This window comes from Bos indicus x Bos taurus, chromosome 3 (genome assembly GCF_003369695.1).
Source record: "Bos indicus x Bos taurus breed Angus x Brahman F1 hybrid chromosome 3, Bos_hybrid_MaternalHap_v2.0, whole genome shotgun sequence".
Taxonomy (NCBI): Eukaryota; Metazoa; Chordata; class Mammalia; order Artiodactyla; family Bovidae; genus Bos; species Bos indicus x Bos taurus.
In genome coordinates this window covers 43,423,405-43,442,585 of record NC_040078.1, presented here as the reverse complement: position 1 = coordinate 43,442,585, position 19,181 = coordinate 43,423,405, and the positions used below count along the sequence as shown (strand labels likewise).

The following is a 19,181-nucleotide window of genomic DNA, read 5'->3' as shown; positions in this document are numbered from 1 at the left end:
TCAGACACGCAATCTCAAGGATAAACAACCAGTTCACTTACAACCATTCTTACCCATACAACCAGTCTGTGTTTCCTTTCAGTACAGTATTCAATAAGTTACATGAGATATTCAACACTTACTATGAAATAGGCTTTGTGTTAGATGATTTTGCCCAATATTAGGATAACGTTTAAGTGTTCTGAGCACATTTAAGGTAGTCTAGGCTAAGCTATGATGTTTGGTAGGTTAAGTGTATTAAATGCATTTTTTACTTAAGATATTTTCAGCTTATAGTGGGTTTATTGGAATATAACCCATTGTAACTGAAAAAAGATCTGTGTAACATTTTATCCATTCTTGTATTGATGGACACTTGAGTTGTTCCACTCGTTGGCTATTGTAAATAATGCTGTGATAAACAATGAATAATCCTGCATTAGACACACAAGTCTCTGCTTTCATTTCTTTTGAATATATACTTCAGGATAGAATGGCTGAGTCATATGGTAATTCTGTTTAACATTTTGAGGAACAGTGAGACTTTTCCACAACAACTGCACCATTTTAGATCCCTACCAGCAATGTATAAGAATTCCAATTTCTCCATATCCTCACTAGCACTTATTATTTTCCATTTTTTAAAAATTACAGCCATTCTAGTAGGTGTGAAGTAGTATCCCATTGTTGTTTTGATTTGCATTTCCCTGATGACTCATAATGTTGAGCACCTTTTCATTTGCTTATTGGCCATTTGTGTATCTTTAGAGAAATGTCTGCTTAAGTCTGTTGCCCATTTTTGAATTGGGTTGTTTGTAAATTTTGTATACTTTTGAAACTGTCATGTTGGCCATTGTACTGGAGTGTATCGATCTGGGAGAGACAAAAAGAGATTTCATTTGTATTCAGAAAATAATAAATGTTTAAAAAGATGCTCTACTTCTTTAGCAATGAGAAAAATCAAATTAAAGCCACAATACTCAATTTCACTACCCTCAGACTGCTAATAAGAAAAATGTGATAACATTAATTATTTAAAAATTTAATTTTAAGAATGAGCTAATATTTTAGATTTTTTTCTGCCAAAACTAAGAAAAAATCTTGGTAATTTTTAACTACTTACATACTTTTTTGACTATCTTAGAGTCAAGAAAGGATGAATATCTAGCAGCATTTTTAAAAGTTATTTTCATTTTAAAACAGTTTTCATAATCAAAGTTTTCAGATTTTATGTTGAGAGAGAGAGTCATCTATAAAGTGTCATTATCGGTAGAGTGGTAGGGTTCCTTAGACTTTCTCCTTTCTTTGGGAGATTATGTATCTCTTAAAGTTCTTTGGACTTTTTTTGTGATTGATACTGTGGATTGGCTAGCTCAGAGTCCACTGTTAACTCCTTCCCCCCTTTCTTATCTCTAAAGTGGAGAATATAAAAGAGAAGGGTTGATTTTCTAGCTCCCTTGCAGCATGGGGTAGGCATGCAACACACAGCCCTAATCAGTGAGAGGGAAGAAGATGCCTGCTAGGCCACTGTTCCCTCCTCTTTTTTTTTGGTTGCCAAAAGGAAGAACCAGAGGTGCTCAGTCATTTGGTAACCTGTTGTAAAAATCACGTAGACAGTAGATGAAAAGCATGAAATTAAAAACCTTATATATAGAGAGAGAGAGAGAAAGAGAGAGAGAGGAAACTTAGGTCCCTGATGTCATTACTGAGCTGCTGTAGCAGCTTTGGACCTGGAGTCATGGTAATGTGAGACAAATCCCTGTGGATTTGAGCCAGTGTTGGTTGAGTTTTCTGCTGTTTGAGCTAAACCCACTTCCTAACCGATACCATTTTATGATTAAAGTCTTCATAATTATTAATTGGCATGAATGACTGATAGAATGTATTATAAAATACTAGGTATTATAATGTTGCTATGATAAAGTAAGAATACTTGGTTGACAAATTAATACTATGAGATTTTTATTATCATAAATATATGTGTGTGCATATCAATTTGATTTATTTCCCAGTGAAAGATATATATTATTATAAAGACAAGGCACTTCTTAATACACTATCTTCTAAGATTTAACATTTGAAATATTAATATCATTAAAGGTATAGATTTACCTTATTTTGGAGAAGGCAATGGCACCGCACTCCAGTACTCTTGCCTGGAAAATCCCATGGATGGAGGAGCCTGGTGGGCTGTAGTCCATGGGATCGCTGGTGTTGGACACGACTGAGCGACTTCACTTTCACTTTTCACTTTCATGCATTGGAGAAGGAAGTGGCAACCCACTCCAGTGTTCTTACCAGGAGAATCCCAGGGATGGGGAAGCCTGGTGGGCTGCCGTCTATGGGGTCGCACAGAGTTGGACACAACTGAAGCAACTTAGCAGCAGCAGCAGCATACCTTATTTTATTGCAGATATTGTGTTTTTTACAAATTGAAGATTTGTGGCAACCCAGCATTGTCAAATGATAATGAGCATTTTTTAGCAATAAAGTATTTTTTAATTAAGATATGTAGATTTTCTTAGACATAATCCTATTGCACAGTTAACAGATTATCATACAGTGTGCACGTAACTTTTATTTGCACTGAGAAACCAAAAAAGTTCTGTACTTTATTGTGATACTCACTTTATGGCTGTGGTCTAGAACTGAACCTGCAACCTCTCTGAGGTATGTCTGTAGACCTCGAAGTATCTTAATAGGTAGCTGAATTTCCATTTTTTTTACAGGTGAAGAAAACAAGGATTTGAGAGAGAACATGGAACGGATTCAGAGTTACTTAATTACTGATTTTGTCCATTTCGTGTTTTTTCCTAGAATGTAGTCTAAGAGCACTGAATCGAATACTACATGATGAAATTCTTAATAAACCTATGGAAACGCTTAAACTTGCTATTCCATCAGGGATATATACTCTTCAGAATAATTTACTCTATGTGGCACTGTCAAATCTCGATGCAGCTACTTATCAGGTATCTTAAATACATTTCTAGTAATCCTTCTAAGAAACAGACAAACAATAATATTAGCTGTTTTCTTTTTCAGGTCACATATCAGTTGAAAATTCTTACAACTGCACTATTTTCTGTGTCAATGCTTAGTAAAAAATTAGGTGTGTACCAGTGGCTCTCCCTAGTAATTTTGATGACAGGAGTTGCTTTTGTACAGGTAACTATTCAAGATAAGTATAACTTTCATTTTTATCACAGTTTCAGAATCTCATTTTGGAGAGTATGGTTGTTCTTTGTTGATGCAAATTAATGCTTATTCTCACAACTGTTTTTGAGGGCTTCCCCATGAGGAAGATACCACATTGGGACTATAAATGATACAAAGAAATCAAATCAAATCAAATAATCTGAGGCAAAGAAGTGAATAGTCTATTTAGGGAAGTAAGACACTTTGTAAAACAAAGCTGATTTTTACTTAGTATCGGATCATTTGAGATCAGTCACTCCCTTCCTATTGTCTGTCAGCTTCCCTGATACACTCCTTCTTGGTTCTTTTCACATCTTTCTAATGGTTCCTTAGTGGTTTCCTTCCGGGGGTCCTCTTCCCTCATATACACATTAGAGATTGGGGTTGTTGATAGGCTTATTGTTTCTCTTAAATTATGTCCTTATTTTTGGAGATTTCATTCTTTCTGGATGTTTTTATTAATTCATATGCTGATGGGTTCTTGATCTGTGTCATCAACTCTGGTTATCACCTCTAGTTTCAGATTTGTATATCTAAAAGCCCATTGGACGTCTTTGGTTGGTTGTGGGCTTCCCTGGTGGCTCAGACAGTAAAGAATCCACCTGAAATGCAGGAAACCTGGGTTGGATCCCTGGGTCAGGAAGATTCCCTGGAGAAGGGACTGGCTACCCACTCCAGTACTCTTGCCTGGAGAATTCCATGGACAGAGGAGCTTGGCAGGCTACAGTCCATGGAGTCGCAAAGAGTTGGACATGACTGAGCGACTAACAGGTTCACTTTTCACTTCAGTAGGCCTTATAAACCAAGTGTATCCAAAACTAAACTTTACCTTTCCCCCACCAAACCTGTTCTTTATTTCTATTTTTTTCCAGGCATTCTTTACCTAGCCTGAGAGTTGTCCTAGAGTCTTCCTTCAGCCTATACATCCAATCACTAAGACTTTGTGACTGTTTTCTAATACTTCTTGATTCTGTCCTTGTCTGTCTCTACTAACATTTCCCCATTTCATGACTTCTTTGTTTCTCAAGTAATCTTTTGCAGCAAATCCTAATTGATGGTTTTGTTTTGTTTTTTACCATCACCGAAAATTCAGCCTCCACTTATTCACCACTGTGGGCTATCTAAAAATAAATCTAATCATGTCAATTTCCTGCTATCCAAAGTCCTCCTTCCCTCTCCCCACAGTCAGTTTCCTTAGAGTGTGGTATGTATTGTATATTTTCAATAAATATTCCTGATATTAACTGAGTATTACTGAAATATAATTGGCATATCAAACCCATATTTTCATAGTCCTACTTAAGGTAAAGTAGTTGGTATTCAATTTTTAAAAGTGAGGTATTTTAAAAAATCAAGTAACTAATAGTTCAGGTAGGCAAAAACCATGAGAAGGATAGAGAAATAAGTGAAGTTTTAGGAATGCTGATCTACAGAATAAAGCTCAGAATGATTAGCTTGATATGGACCTTCCATAATATAGCAACCACTCTGGACTTATTTTTGCTGCTCCAATACTTCACACTCTGAATTTCTATAACCGATCTGCTTGTAGAGGCTATTTTGTGCATCTGTGCATTTATTCATTCTCTCTTTTTTATGGAGAAGAAAATGGCAACTCATTCAGTATTCTTGCCTGGAAAATCCCATGGACAGAGCAGCCTGGCGGGCTGCAGTCCATGGGGTTGCAAAGAGTCGAACACAACTTAGTGACTAAACTGCAGCAACAGCAGCTCTTTTTTTTAGGGTATTTTTAAAATTATAGATTGTAAAGGCAATATCACTATGGGAAAAAAAAATGATTCTAAGGTTTTTTCAAAAGCTCTCCTCTGTAATCCCCAGGAATGGAAATGGTTGCATTTTTACCTTAAGGTCTAAGAGTGGGCTCTAAACATGTATTTTGTAAAATATTATAGGAATTAAACTTGTGTTGTTTCTTTTTGTTCAGTGGCCCTCAGATTCTCAAGAGCTTAATTCTAAGGAACTTTCAGCTGGCTCACAATTTGTAGGTCTCATGGCAGTTCTCACAGCATGTTTTTCCAGTGGCTTTGCTGGGGTTTACTTTGAGAAAATCTTAAAAGAAACCAAACAATCAGTGTGGATAAGAAACATTCAACTTGGTAAGTTTTAAATGTTTTCTAACATTACTTTTAAAGTGATTATATTGTTATATTTAAAGATTTCTATGTATCTTTAATTAAATAAACCTTATAAAAACTGCTTGTTGTTGCAAATAAAATTTTAGAAAGAACATTTCACATCCCTTTTGGTTCCTTTTTCATCGTGGAATACTTTGATTAGTTGTGACTTTATTTAGAAATTTGCTTTACCATGCACTCTTTGCGTATGTTACCAGAGAATTTCCCCTAAAGAGGTGACTCCTGTAGTATAACCATTTCTTTATTCATAGTTTAGGATTGCTCCAGGAAATCTTAGTTCCAGTAGTCATAAGGGATAAGTCTACCATAAGCTCTGTGGTAGAAGTAAGGGATTCAGCAGTGAACAAGACACATTTCCTTCTCTCACTGAGCTGACTTTTCCCTAATGGTGAGACTTCAGTAACAACCTTCTGATGTTGCCTGTGGCTGACTGTTTCTTTTCTAACTTTTTGGATATTACTTATCATACATCCAAAATTTCTAATTAAAAAAAAATGCCATACCACATACCTGAGTTATTATATCTGCATATATGAATGTGAATATATGAAAATGTAGATCTAGCAATAGGAAGATACAATGAAATATACAAAAGTGCACATTTTACAAATATTTGAATGGGGTATCCATACAGTCCTGTAATGTATACACTCTATTTTTTCAGTGCCCCAAAGCTGGTAATCTGTTCTGTTTTACATTCCCATGTCTTTTTCTTAGTCATAATATAGTACTAAGTATATTTTTTCTAAGTTTATATAATTATACCACTAAAAAAACTTTTAATCAAATTTTATCAAAATGGAAAACTTTAAAATTATTGGTAATGTTAATGGAAAAATCTCTCTCCTGACAAACCAAAGGACATATAACATAGACTTTACTTTTTTTTTTTTAAGGTTTCTTTGGGAGTATATTTGGATTAATGGGTGTATATGTTTATGATGGAGAACTGGTATCAAAGAATGGGTTTTTTCAGGGATATAACCGACTGACCTGGATAGTTGTTGTTCTTCAGGTAAAGCATTTAAATTCTTGTATTTATGCTAATAAATTTTATTTTAACATAGAAAATCAAAATAGCTATGATGTACTGATAGGAGGAAAAAGGGCTTCTCCTGTTAGTACTCTCATTATATCTAGTTTATTCAGGGAAGTTAAAATAGGACTGATCTAAATGCCGTAATGTAAACTTTATGGTATTAAATTTAACATAATGAAAATGCAAGATTAAGAATAATAAAAGAGTTAAAGCTGAGGACAAATATAACTTTTAATTTTTCTACAGTTCTAATCATTTCACAGGAAGTCTAAAGTCAGTTCATTCAAGCTCAAGAAGCAGATCTAGATATTTAAATCTGTAACAGTTTAAAAGTTTAATATTCATTACATATTGGAGTATCCCTATCAAATAACCTCAGTTTATAACTTGAAATTATTCAAGGGTTGAGTAATTTCATCTTCAAAAAATACTTAAGTACTCTGGAGGAAACAAAAATGAAGATACAAGTCTCTGCCTTCACAGCCTTTCTCTAGAGATATTTGAAGCTGAAAGTCCCTTAGGGAAGATGGGTGAGAAGGTAGCAAAGGGTAACTGTGTTTTGAAAGCAGGAAGGATACTTCTATTTTTAAGATAAGAGAAAAGGAGATAGGGATAAGTGAAAATTCAGAGAAAATTTGAGAAAGATTTTATGATGGCTTTTATCCTGTTGAGGAGGAAAGCCCTCTTTCCTTAAGAAGGGACTACAGACTTGAGAAGAATTTAAAAGGTTTGGTACAGCTGGTATGAGGGAGAAAATAGAAGAATGAGAGCACTGCCAAGAAATAACAGGACTCAAACATCTATTTATAGTGAGCTCATTGGCATAATTTGTGACTTTCTCTCTTAAAGCTTTTACCATTTGAAGAGGTGCAATGAAAGTGGGTAACTCAGATTTGGGAGTTGATACGTAGAGTTTGGTGAAATGAAATGAGTCATGTCTGACTCTTTGCGACTCCATAGACTGTAGCCCACCAGGCTCCTCTGTCCATGGAATTCTCCAGGCAAGAGTACTAGAGTGGGTTGCCATTCCCTTCTCCAGGGTTTGGTAGAAAACAAAACTATGAGATATGGTAAAACCATTATTTAAGTAGCTACAATTTGGAATTTGAGAGGGATTTGGCAAAAAGTTCTTTCTATACTCTTAAAGAGAATGATTAAAGTGCTTCAGGAAGAGTACTCTGACAGCAATTTGAAAGGTAGATTAGAATGGGAAGAAACTTGAGGAAGAAAGCCAAGTTAGGCAATTAAAAGGCTAGTAAAATATCAAGTTACATTTTATTTTTAATCAAAAATAATATTTCACTAATCAGAGTATTCAATCTTCCCACATTTGTCTGAAGAATTGATGTTTAATTACTAAATTGGATAAGGATAGATATTTTATTCATAATATGGTCAAACTCCATTATAACAAACTGCAGATTCTTCTGGTAGTTATTTTATCCGATACCTTTTGAAATAGAGAGTCTATTGAACAAAACCTAGATGCTCATATGTTACAAAATGTTTAATAAAAATCACTTATTTAATGGAATCAGATTATAGGACAAAAAAGTATTTTGAAAAGCAGTTTTATGTGTCTATTTTTAAAAATAATCTTTTAAAACTTCTGCAGGCACTGGGAGGCCTTGTAATAGCTGCTGTTATTAAGTATGCGGATAACATTTTGAAAGGATTTGCAACCTCTTTGTCCATAATATTATCAACACTAATATCTTATTTTTGGCTACAAGATTTTGTACCAACCAGGTAGTGTATTCTTTTCTATTTCTTTAGATCTTATTTAGAAAAATGAGTCTTTCATATGATCTGAAAAATTTTGTTCTATTACAGCTTTTAAAGAAATATAGTAAGATTCATTTAACTACCTTTTTAAAAGGGTTTCAAATTAAATGCATGAAAGTCTAACACTAGACAGTTTTTTATACAGTTTGGCTGGCCAGAATTTCCCCAGTAGATCTGAATGGTGGTCTTTCCCCCAAAGTTAAAAGTCATATTTTTAAAAATTAAGTCATATAAAGTCATTTTAAGAATTTATATAGCTTAAGCCAGGAAAGGAGGTGACATTCTTGAAGAAGATAATTTGTTTATAAGATAATTTGAGTCACCTTTGAAAAGGTGGCTCATGAGAAAGTTCTTTAGGGAGAAAAATAGTCTAGAGAATTGCAAAAAGAATGATGGGTGAAGCAGGAGACCCAGGACTGTGCAGTGTCATGGATACCAAGAGAGAAGACAGAGTGAGGATTAATAAAGTATAACATATAACATAAAGTTATATTTGGTCTACAATTATTAACTTGTAATCCCAGGGTAATGAGATTATATTTTAATGGATTCTACGATACCATCCTTAGTTTCCTGTAATTTCACTCCCTCTTCATCTTCTCATTTTCTAAACTTTGGAATACTGTCTTCATTTGTCTTTGGGCTTATATCTGCTCTCACTTCCTTGGTGATCTTTATTCTCATGAATTTAAATACTGTTTATAGGCTAATAACTTCAAATTTAAATTTGAACTCCAGGCCTTTATATATAATTGTCCATTTGTCTATTTTCTCTTCGGTGTCTACTAGATAACTCATCCCCATCTCTGTCAGGGTTCTCAATTTGTTGTACATACCTTCATTCTTTCAATTGCTTAGGCCTTTTAACTTAGGAACACAATTTATCCTTCTTTGAAGGCAGAGTCTATAGATATGGACATAGATAGTTTTATAAGAGAAAGTTAAAATGTATGAAAATTTTTTATTTTCTCAGTGAAGTCATCCTTCTCTTTACTCTCCTCTCACATGTCATTCTAACACAGAGACAAATCCTATTAACGCTTCCTTTTTTATATTGCCAGAGTCTGACTGTTTCTTACAACCTCTAATGCTATCACCATGATCCAAGTCACCCTCATTTATCATCTAGATTAAGGAAATAGGCTCCTGACTTGCCTCCTTGCTTCTTCACCTATGTCTCTGAATTTTCCCCATTCAGTAACCAGAATGATTATTTTCAAAATCAGTGTACTCAGGAACCTTCTGATTGCTTCCCATGTCACTCAAAAGTTGTCACCATCAGTGGCCTATTTGGTTTGGCTTTTATCTATCTTTCTATCCTCATCTGACATTACTTACCTCTTGTTTGCCTTTTTTTTTTTTTTTTTCTTTTAACCTTTTTGCTATGGGCTCTGATTTGCCCTTTATTCTTCTTGGAATACTCATCCCCTACATATTCACATGGCATACTCCCTCATGTCTTCAGATCTTAGCTCCAACATCCCTTTATCAAGAGATGTCTCTAAAAAAAGAGCAACCCCTCTTTCAACATTCTTTCCTTCTGTCTTCCAAAGTCTTATCACCATCTGATAAGTAAGCAAGGCCAGAACTTGGCATATAATAGATACTCTGATTGTTGAATGAATGTTTAAGATCTTAAAATTTTAAGAGTTAGTAAAATTCGTTTGTGTTAGTAAGAGTAACATAGGATTATGGGTGGAATATGGTAGTAGAAAAATGTAATATGCTTGTTATATTTTTATGTTGAACATTTATCGTTTGGTTCTTCTCTAGAAACTTGAACAGTAGGACTGGGACATGTGTGTTGAAATCTGTAATTTTTCTGAGGCATGAATTTAAAAGTGTTGCTGTTTTTAGCTTGGTTTGGAAATGAATTACTTACTAGTGAGACTAATAATTAGCACCTCTATCTTAACGATGTTTTATTCCCTACCTAAACTACCTAAGGGCTTCCCAGGTGGCTCAGCGATAAAGAATCTGCCTGCAATGTAGGAGACATGGATTCAGTCCCTGGGTCGGAAGATCCCATGGAGAAGGAAATGGCAGCTCTCTCCAGTATTCTTGCCTGGGAAATCCCTTAGATAGAGGACCCTAAGGGCTACAGTCCATGCATGGGGTCTAAAAAGAGACAGACATGACTTAGTGACTAAATACAACATTAAATTCCCTACCTATTAAATGGGGGAAATTACATGCTTTAATATTATTTGAGAATGTTTAGTACTTGTAGATTTTAAGGGTAACTTAAAAAGGCATACCTTAAAAAAAATTAAAACCTCATATAAGGCCAAGGTGATAACTTTAAATCTTTGAATCATGCAGGGAATAAAATAAGTAAATGAACAAGTAAACAAGCAGAGGAACAAAAGAGTTTTTTTAGTAAGGTGCTTACTTGTATGTGTAAATCCGTGTTTCTGAGGGAGCATGTAGAGTATGTTGGGATGAAGATAAAAGGAGAAAAGACAATGATACTGTTATTATTGAATGAATGAATGTTTTGAGAATATGCATAGGACACCAAGTTAGATGGAGGAGACAGGTTATTTTTCCTAAAATAGATAGCTAAGCCTTCCATCTTTATGTATTTTTACTTTTGTGGAAAACTTCCATTATCTAATAAATGCAAAGATCTATATTCTGAATGTAATAATATATTTTCCTTTGTTATCTCCATTTCATCTACTGAAACAGTTTTTTGGTTTCTCAGTACTACCCTTGAGCCCTGTACCTGCCTTTCTGATTGTTCCTTTGGTAACCTGTCAGTTCTCACTCACTTTCTTATCCATCTTATCTACTGTCATGTCTTAACCTGTCCTCTCTATGAAGAAGTCCCAACTTCACCTTAACTCTAAATTCCTATTTTCAGCTGGCTGCTGGACATCTCTACTGATATCATATCACCAGTATTCCCTTTCCTGTTTTTAGGTGCTCATTTTTTGCTTATTGGTGTTACCATCCTTATATTTAGACTTGCTTATTCTTTTATTTGGAGAAGGCAGTGGCACCCCACTCCAGTGCTTTTGCCTAGAAAATCCCATGGACGGAGGAGCCTGGTAGGCTGCAGTCCATGGGGTTGCTAGAGTTGAACACAATTGAACGACTTCACTTTCACTTTTCACTTTCATGCATTGGAGAAGGAAATGGCAACCCACTCCAGTGTTCTTGCCTGGAGAATCCCAGGGACAGGGAAGCCTGGTGGGCTGCGGTCTATGAGGTAGCACAGAGTCAGACACGACTGAAGCAACTTAGCAGCAGCAGCATTCTTTTATCAAAAATTTATTGTTTCCACTATGTGTCTGTCGGTGTACTAGAAGATCCTAGAGAAATAGGAATGCATGAATAAGATATGATTTTCTATCTTCAAGGAGGTCTCAGTGATCGGAGAAACAGAATAAATTATAACTATGATCAATGCAGCAATGGAAGTACATATACAATCCATTAGAAAGAGGGGGTGCAAATCCTTTAAGTATTAAATTCTGGCAGCTTCTTCCTTAAAATTTTTTTCTCTCAGAACCATCTAAAAATAGCTGGATTGGGAAAGCAGGGGTTTCCTGATAGTAATAGATATTCTAGTAGATCCTGTTAGAGATATCATAGAATGGATTCCTAGAAAGTGGATCAGACAACTTTCCAACTGAGCATGTGATTTTATACAATTCCAGGTTTCTGGAAAGCTAGGAAAAGCTCATTATGATTGACCAAGAAAGTGCTCAGTCAGAGTCTAAGTAGTTAACCAAATATTCCTGTGGTAGTAATTTTCTTTAGGATACATTGTAGGAAGTATTATGTTCTCTTAATTGTCTACATATACCTGTATTCAAGGCTTTTGAAAAGTTGCCCATCTGCAGCAAGTCAACACTAGACGTATCATAACAGGTAGTGACTAAGCTCCCTATATAAGCTAGGTTCTTAGAATATAATGATGAGTGAGGAACACATGGTTGAACAGAGGAGCAGAATGTAAATATCATATTATTTACTATAGTGTGATAAAGTGTCACCATAGAGTAACTTTGCTTGGGGAAGTTAGTCTTAGAGACTTTAGACCTGAGTTGTTATCAATAAGCAGTTTTCTTGGGAGGGACATTGCAGGCAGAGGAATAACATCTACAAAGACAGTGTCCCGAAAGGCATGTTGTGTTCCCTGGAGGGGGTTGGGTGGAGTGTGGGAGATAAGACTGCAAGGACTGTATTATGAAGGGCCTTTAAATCATAACTGTTAATAAAACTTTAAAAACAAGACTAATTCATATCCCTGTAACAGCACTTCAAAGAATATACACGTTAAAAGTTAAGATTGATATTCTAGTTTATATTCAGTTTAAGTTCCAGTACCAGTTTTTATTCATTTCTAGTTTATAATAAGGTATATTATATATATGTGGATAGATGAAGAAAAAAGTCTTCTTGCACTTAATCTAATTTCCTTTTTTAAAGCATCCTATAAAAACTGATCTTCCCTGTAGCTCAGATAGTAAAGAATCTGCTTGCAATGCAGGAGACCCGGGTTCAGTCCCTGAGTTGGGAAGATCCTCCAGAGAAGGGAATGGCAGTCCACTCCAGTATTCTTGCCTGGAGAATACCATGGACAGAGGAGCCTGGTGGGCTTCAGTCTGTGGGGTTGCAAATGGTCAGACATGAATGAGCAACTAACACTACTACTGTAAAAATTAGTCCTGAGTTTTATTTATTAATACCTTTGACTTTAAACTGAACTTTACTTTGGTTTGAAAAGAGTGCAGTTTCCCCTGCATATTTTCAAATTTTGTTAAAAAATTGAAATCTGTTAGTCTTCAATGTATTATAGGCAAAAAGCATACTAAAATGAAATACTTTATATACACATACATGTCTAACGGAATAACTGCTGTATACCCCAAACTAACAAAACATTATAAATTAACTACAGTTTTTAAAAAAGGTTTTAAAAAAAGATGAAACACAACATTTTATACATACTTATTTTGGGAGACTACAGTATATATAGCACAGTGGATGGAAGTGCAGGTTTGGCTCTAGAGTCAGACATACCCAAGTTTGAATCCCATTTTCTGCTTCAAGCTGTGGGACTTTAAGACAATTATTTAAATTCTCTAAACCTGTTTCTTCTTATATTAACAAATGAGGGCAATGCTAGTCCTTCTTCATAAAGTTGTTTGAGAACTAAATGAAATAATGCATGTAAAACACCCAGCTGAATATCTGGAACCTAGTAGCCACTTAGTATTTGTTAGCCGTGTTACTGGAGCATTTTTTCCCAAATTATGTTTGTGTTTTATAGTAAAGAAATATAATTTGTGTTGTTTTTAATCTGATTTTCTCTTCTTCATTTTTTCTTCATCTATTTAGTGTCTTTTTCCTTGGAGCCATCCTTGTAATAACAGCTACTTTCCTATATGGTTATGATCCCAAACCTGCAGGAAATCCCACTAAAGCATAGTGGTAACTTACCTGGTTTTTCACAGTGGTGCACTGGGAATCTCAACATTAATGCTGCACAGAGGACTTCTACAGATTCTAAGAGAAAATCATCATGCTGAATCTGATCATGATGTTCAAATGGTTTGAAAATATAAAAGTTTAAGGATAAAATATACATATATGTAACAAAATGCCTATTGCATCTAAAAATCAAAACTTGAACATTTCCAGGGATTAGAATAATTACTAGAGGAAATTTAAAATTTGAGTTTTTTAAAAGATATTATGTTTTTGATTGCTGCAGAAATATCCTATGCACTCTTTGAAACAGCACACAGCAAGTGTCAGACAACAATTTTGCAAATCATATATATTTAATTTTATTAAATGTTTTTTATCTTATTCTTTCTGTACAGATATATCAAATAACATGGATATTCAAAGTTTGAACATTATAATTATCTATAAAGCTGTGAAGAAATAGTATGATTTGAAAACCATTTTCACATATCTCAGATTTTTATATTTATACAGAAGATTACTAAACAAAGGATTGCTATATGTTGCAAATGTTCAAATGCATAAAAGTTGATAAAGTAACTTTCTGGGTCTGATCTGTCAGAGAAAAAAATTCATACTTAAATTTAATATAAAGAAATATACACATCTGTTTTGTCCATCTAAACTTTAAGATCTTTTTAGTGCTTTGAAACTGCTGAATGCAATCCATTTGTTCCTGTGCTAGATAGTAGCCAGTGACTTTTACATTAATGGAGTTTTGTTCTTTATCTCTTAATTGTATTTCTTTTCTGTAAATTGGATAAATCCTTACTATTACTTTAAAATAAATTTCTCTCTGTGTTAATTTCCATTAAAGTTTTAAAATGTAATTTAAAGGGGTTAAATACTCATTTAATAATTTAAAATAATAATTATTGTCTAATGTCTCCATTTGGAGAATTTTAAACTATCAAAGCATATACTCTACACAACTAGAGCAGTTTTAGATGACGATTTTATTCACTGATCTATAACTGATGACAAAACAACCAAATATGTAATAGTATAGACATGAATAAATTGAGACCAAAATGACTTAGACATTCCAGATTGCCATGATATATTTTAAATGGCACTATAACTATAAATTCAGAGTGTTCAGAAGAACTTTCTAGGCCTCTCATAAACCCACCATTCCTAGGAATGTTCTGATCAAATGTCTGAGAGAGGCAACCAAATTCTGAACTCCCTTTTTGTGACCTTACAAAAGCTGCCAAGAAAGAGCCACAACTTTGCTTTATAGTAGTGGTTTATTTTCCATTTCTTTTCCATTTGATTAGCACTGGAGTTGAGATTGCAAATTACATGAGTTATGGTTCAGGGATAGAAAATATAGCAGAAATGATCAAATGAATTGGTGGGCACAATTACTTTCTAAAATTGAAATAGGGGTTTAATTTATTGTTGACTAGAGACAGAATTACCTATTGTGTATAGAAGTATTGTACTTTATTTTTTCCTTCATGCATTATGTATTTTTAAAAAGTCTCTTGTTCTAATTGTATAAAAACTGTAAAAAATAAATATTTTTATATAATTCTAATGAATTTTGTTAAAATTTGGCTGAAAATACTATGTTACAATCTGTTGGCTAGTCTCGGCTAATTAGGACTGGCTGTGTTACTTTGCTGAGACAAGCCTAGTCTCAACAAGACACAGGCCTAATATATTCCATATAGAGTTTTTTAAAATGCTTAAAATTACAAAGTATTTTTACATTAATTTGCTGGTAATTCCAAATTGGTACCAAGCAAACTTTCTGGAACTCTGACTTACATTTTTCAGTGACTACTTTTTAGAATATTTATTAAATAACTTTACTACAATTTGAGAATGGTGTTTTTAGACTCTGACAACATTCACATTTACATTTACTACTTAATGCTAAGAGAAATCTAAAACCTGTAATGCAGAGAATTCAAGACTAAATATAAAGATTTATGTTCAGCTTACACTGAAGTGTTGGGTACTTATATATTAATCTGGTATGCACTCATCATTAATTGTGAATTCAAGTTTAGTCTCTCCCAATTTTAACACTTCAAAAAATGATACAAGCAAATTATTGGACATCAGACATGTTAGTTATAGTGGAAATATATTTTCAGGTACCCAAAAATAACACAATTTTCAAGATTCCCTCCAAAGTTTATAAAGTGTAGTCAAGAGTTTGGAGAATGGGCAAAATAGTCTAAAGTATATTCTCAAAGCAAACTTTTATTAGACAAGCATAATTTATATTTTGCTTTTCTAGTAGGTTGGAATAGAGAATTGGTTGTATAGTCTATAGTTTTTGATTCATAAAGAAATAACCATATTTGAAACAGTGGACCCGTTTCCTAGATCACGTCATATGTACACATAATGCCATTTTCTTCTGTGTGTGGTGTGTCTTTTGATGACTTCCAAAAGCCTTATTATGTCAACCTTCTATAATGATGATTCCTTGATTATTTAAATTCTTATACTTTTTAAAGTTTACATTTATCTGTCAACAACTTTGTTCATTTTAAAGAAACGTGCTAATGCATGGGAGAAGAGTGCCAGTTGATAGTTCTATAAAACTTTAAAACTATGGTATTTTGGAAGAAAAGCTTGAAATGCAACATATAGATGTAATCAACACAGTAATATTACCAATTCTTTAATAAGTGATTTTTAGAGAGGTCGTAGACTACTTTTACAGTGGAAAATGTAGTTTAGACATGCAAAACTTGAATGTTTACATCAATTTATATTGAACGTCACAGTTTCATAGAAGGAAAGGTGATTTGAGATTTAATCTATATTCCAAGGAGACAGAATCTGAGTGGAAACTAATAGACTTTGTGCTTAGTAGACCTAGTATAATAAGACTATTTGTAAGAACTGATAAACTTTTCCTACATATCAGATTATTAAACTTTAACATTGTCATTGTATAGTCACTCATCTGAGTTTTGTATTTAAAAACAGGGTTTAACATCACTCATTGTATTTACGCATTCATTGTTATAATATTTAATTACATGTAAATGTATGCTCTACATGATAAAAAGTTTATAAAAGTTATTTATGCTATATTGAAAGTCATCTTAAGAATCTCCCAGATATGTAGCATATTTAAAGTACTTATAGGACCAAAGGAAAAGCACCTTTATCAAAATCTGGTCCTGTGTGCCTTGCTTTACCAAATACCTGGCTTTTCTTGAGGATATTACTGTAATTCACAATTTTGGACACATAGGCAAAATTAGGATGTTTGAAGAATAACTATAATTCAATGTTTTCATTGTTTCAACATTTGCTATTTAAATTCATTATCAGAATATTGAAATAGGTATATTGTATAAATATTAGTAAATAGAATTTATTTAAAGAAATTATGGTACCATTGCTCCATCATTGAACTTTTGAAACTTTAACAATTGTATATAACTCTCATTTTGATTTTTTTCTTATTATAAGATATAATTTACTGTGATTTTTAAAATGTTTTTTAAATGACTTGGATTCCGAATTTGTCATTATATGTATTTCATTTGTTTAAAAAGATTCTTTTGGGTTTGGGGTTGTGATTTGTATATTTAAATCTTTTATGGACATAATTCAAAAGAATGTATAAATTGGTCTTTTGTTTAAATGGCTTTTTAATTGATAAATTTCTCTTTGTCATTTTTTGGTATCCAGTTATTTTCTATTCTCTAGATTTCTGAAAATAGATTATTTTCATAACTATGTAAATTTTTTGCTATATTTCCTTATTTTCCTATTCACCTGTGTCTGACTTAACCATGAATTAGTCTTTCCATATATCAAAAATGACTCCCTGAGGCCTTTCCTACCTCTCTGGTTACCTTCCTTTTTACTGTGCTCTTCCTTTTTACTTTGCTCTAGCGTGAAAGACTGGATCTTATTTAAACTAGTTAGAATTTCTCTACCTGTATGATTATAACAGTCTAAAACTTTTTGCTTTAAACAAATTATCTCTTTTGATAGCGTCAAAATTAAGAGATTACAGTAATTGGTATATGTTTTCTTCATAATTTATTTTTTTGGCTGTGTTGCATGGCTTGCAGGATCTTAGTTCCCCAACCAGGGATCAAACCTATGCCTCCTGCAATGGAAGTGTGGAGTTCTAACTACATGAGAAGCAGCAACTGAAAATCTTTATATTTGTATTGGAATACTTCTATTGAAAGTATATCAAAATTCTTGAATCCTATGCTATGCAAATATGTTTCATAATCTAAATCTTATAGATACCACTGCTATTCGGCAGATTCAGATAGTGACCAGTATTAGTAATCATAATTGTCTTTATTGTTCTTAAAGAGAATTTTTTCCAAAGCAGGATTGATTACCTACACATTCTAGAAGAGAAAATATCAGAGGAAATAAACTGACCTCAAATCCCGAAGATTTGAAATTCTACTATTGTAGAGCATCTTGGTGACTATAAATTCAGAGGTTTCCCAAATTCACCTAGGTCCAATAATTCACTGGAAAGACAGAACTCACTGAAAGCTATTATATTCACAATCATAGTTATTCCAGAGAAAGGATACAAATTAGAACCAGACAAAGGAAGAGAACACTGGTCAGAGATAAGGAGGGGTCTAAATTCTAGTCATCCTTTCCAGTTGTCCATTCCTGGTGAAGCCTTGGACAATGTTGTATATATACTCCAAGCTAAAATCTGTGATACTCCATGCAGAGTACTGCCAACTGGGAAAATTCACCCATGCTTTGGTTTTCATATTTTTACCAAAGTTTTATTATTTGGCATGCTTGATTGATTCTTTGATCACATAGTTGAACTCACTCTCCAGCCCTGATCCTCCCTGGAGAACTAGCAGACCTCAGATACCAGAGTCTCATGTTAGCATAAATTAGCTTATGTAATTTGAGGAGCCCAACATGAATAATAAAGACACTTCTCCTACTGGGACCTCCTGAGGATGTAGGCCAGAACTTTTTTGGGGTAAGACCAGATTCCTTACCATTCATCACTAATATACATTTTTCTGAATTGATGAGAATGACACAAGCAATGACAATTGTTTATAGAGATTGTGCATGCTGCATGCTAAGTCTCTTCAGTCATGTCCGACTCTTGCAACCCTGTGGACTGTAGCTTACCAGGCTCCTCTGTTCGTGAGATTCTCCAGGCAAGAATACTGGAGTGGGTTGCCATGCCCTCCTCCAAGCATTCCTCCCAACCTAGCGATCGAACCTGTGTCTCTTACATCTGCAGTGGTAGGTGGGTTCTTTACCATGAGCTCCACCAGCGAAGCCCATAAAGACTTACACACATTGTCATTTTTAATTTCAGAAATTTTGTCAGATGCTTCTGAACATACGACTAAAGGGTAGAAAAACAATCAGATACAGTACTAAGTAGCACTTGTATTTTTTATTTAGTTTTCAGTTCTGATGTTTAATGACAATTTTATTAAATGTTGGGATAATTAAAAGACAAATTTTAAAATTTGTAAATTTTAACCTATGCTGTATATTTATGTACAGTTTTGAGCTAATTTTATTTATATATTTATTTT

At 33.7% G+C, this 19,181-nt stretch overlaps 1 protein-coding gene across 4 annotated transcripts in view; it reads left to right on the top strand.

Moving 5' to 3' along the window:
• SLC35A3 (solute carrier family 35 member A3) overlaps positions 1–17,295 on the top strand; it is a 44,808-nt gene extending 27,513 nt beyond the window's left edge. For all 4 annotated transcript variants that reach the window (XM_027536414.1, XM_027536416.1, XM_027536417.1 and 1 more), the window contains exons 3-8: positions 2,797–2,951; positions 3,025–3,147; positions 5,123–5,294; positions 6,230–6,348; positions 7,988–8,121; positions 13,510–17,295. In XM_027536414.1, coding sequence (XP_027392215.1) covers positions 2,797–2,951; positions 3,025–3,147; positions 5,123–5,294; positions 6,230–6,348; positions 7,988–8,121; positions 13,510–13,600 — 794 coding nt within the window. In that variant the 3' untranslated portion in view covers positions 13,601–17,295. The remainder of the gene's footprint in view (positions 1–2,796; positions 2,952–3,024; positions 3,148–5,122; positions 5,295–6,229; positions 6,349–7,987; positions 8,122–13,509) is intronic.
• Positions 17,296–19,181: the final 1,886 nt, after the last annotated feature.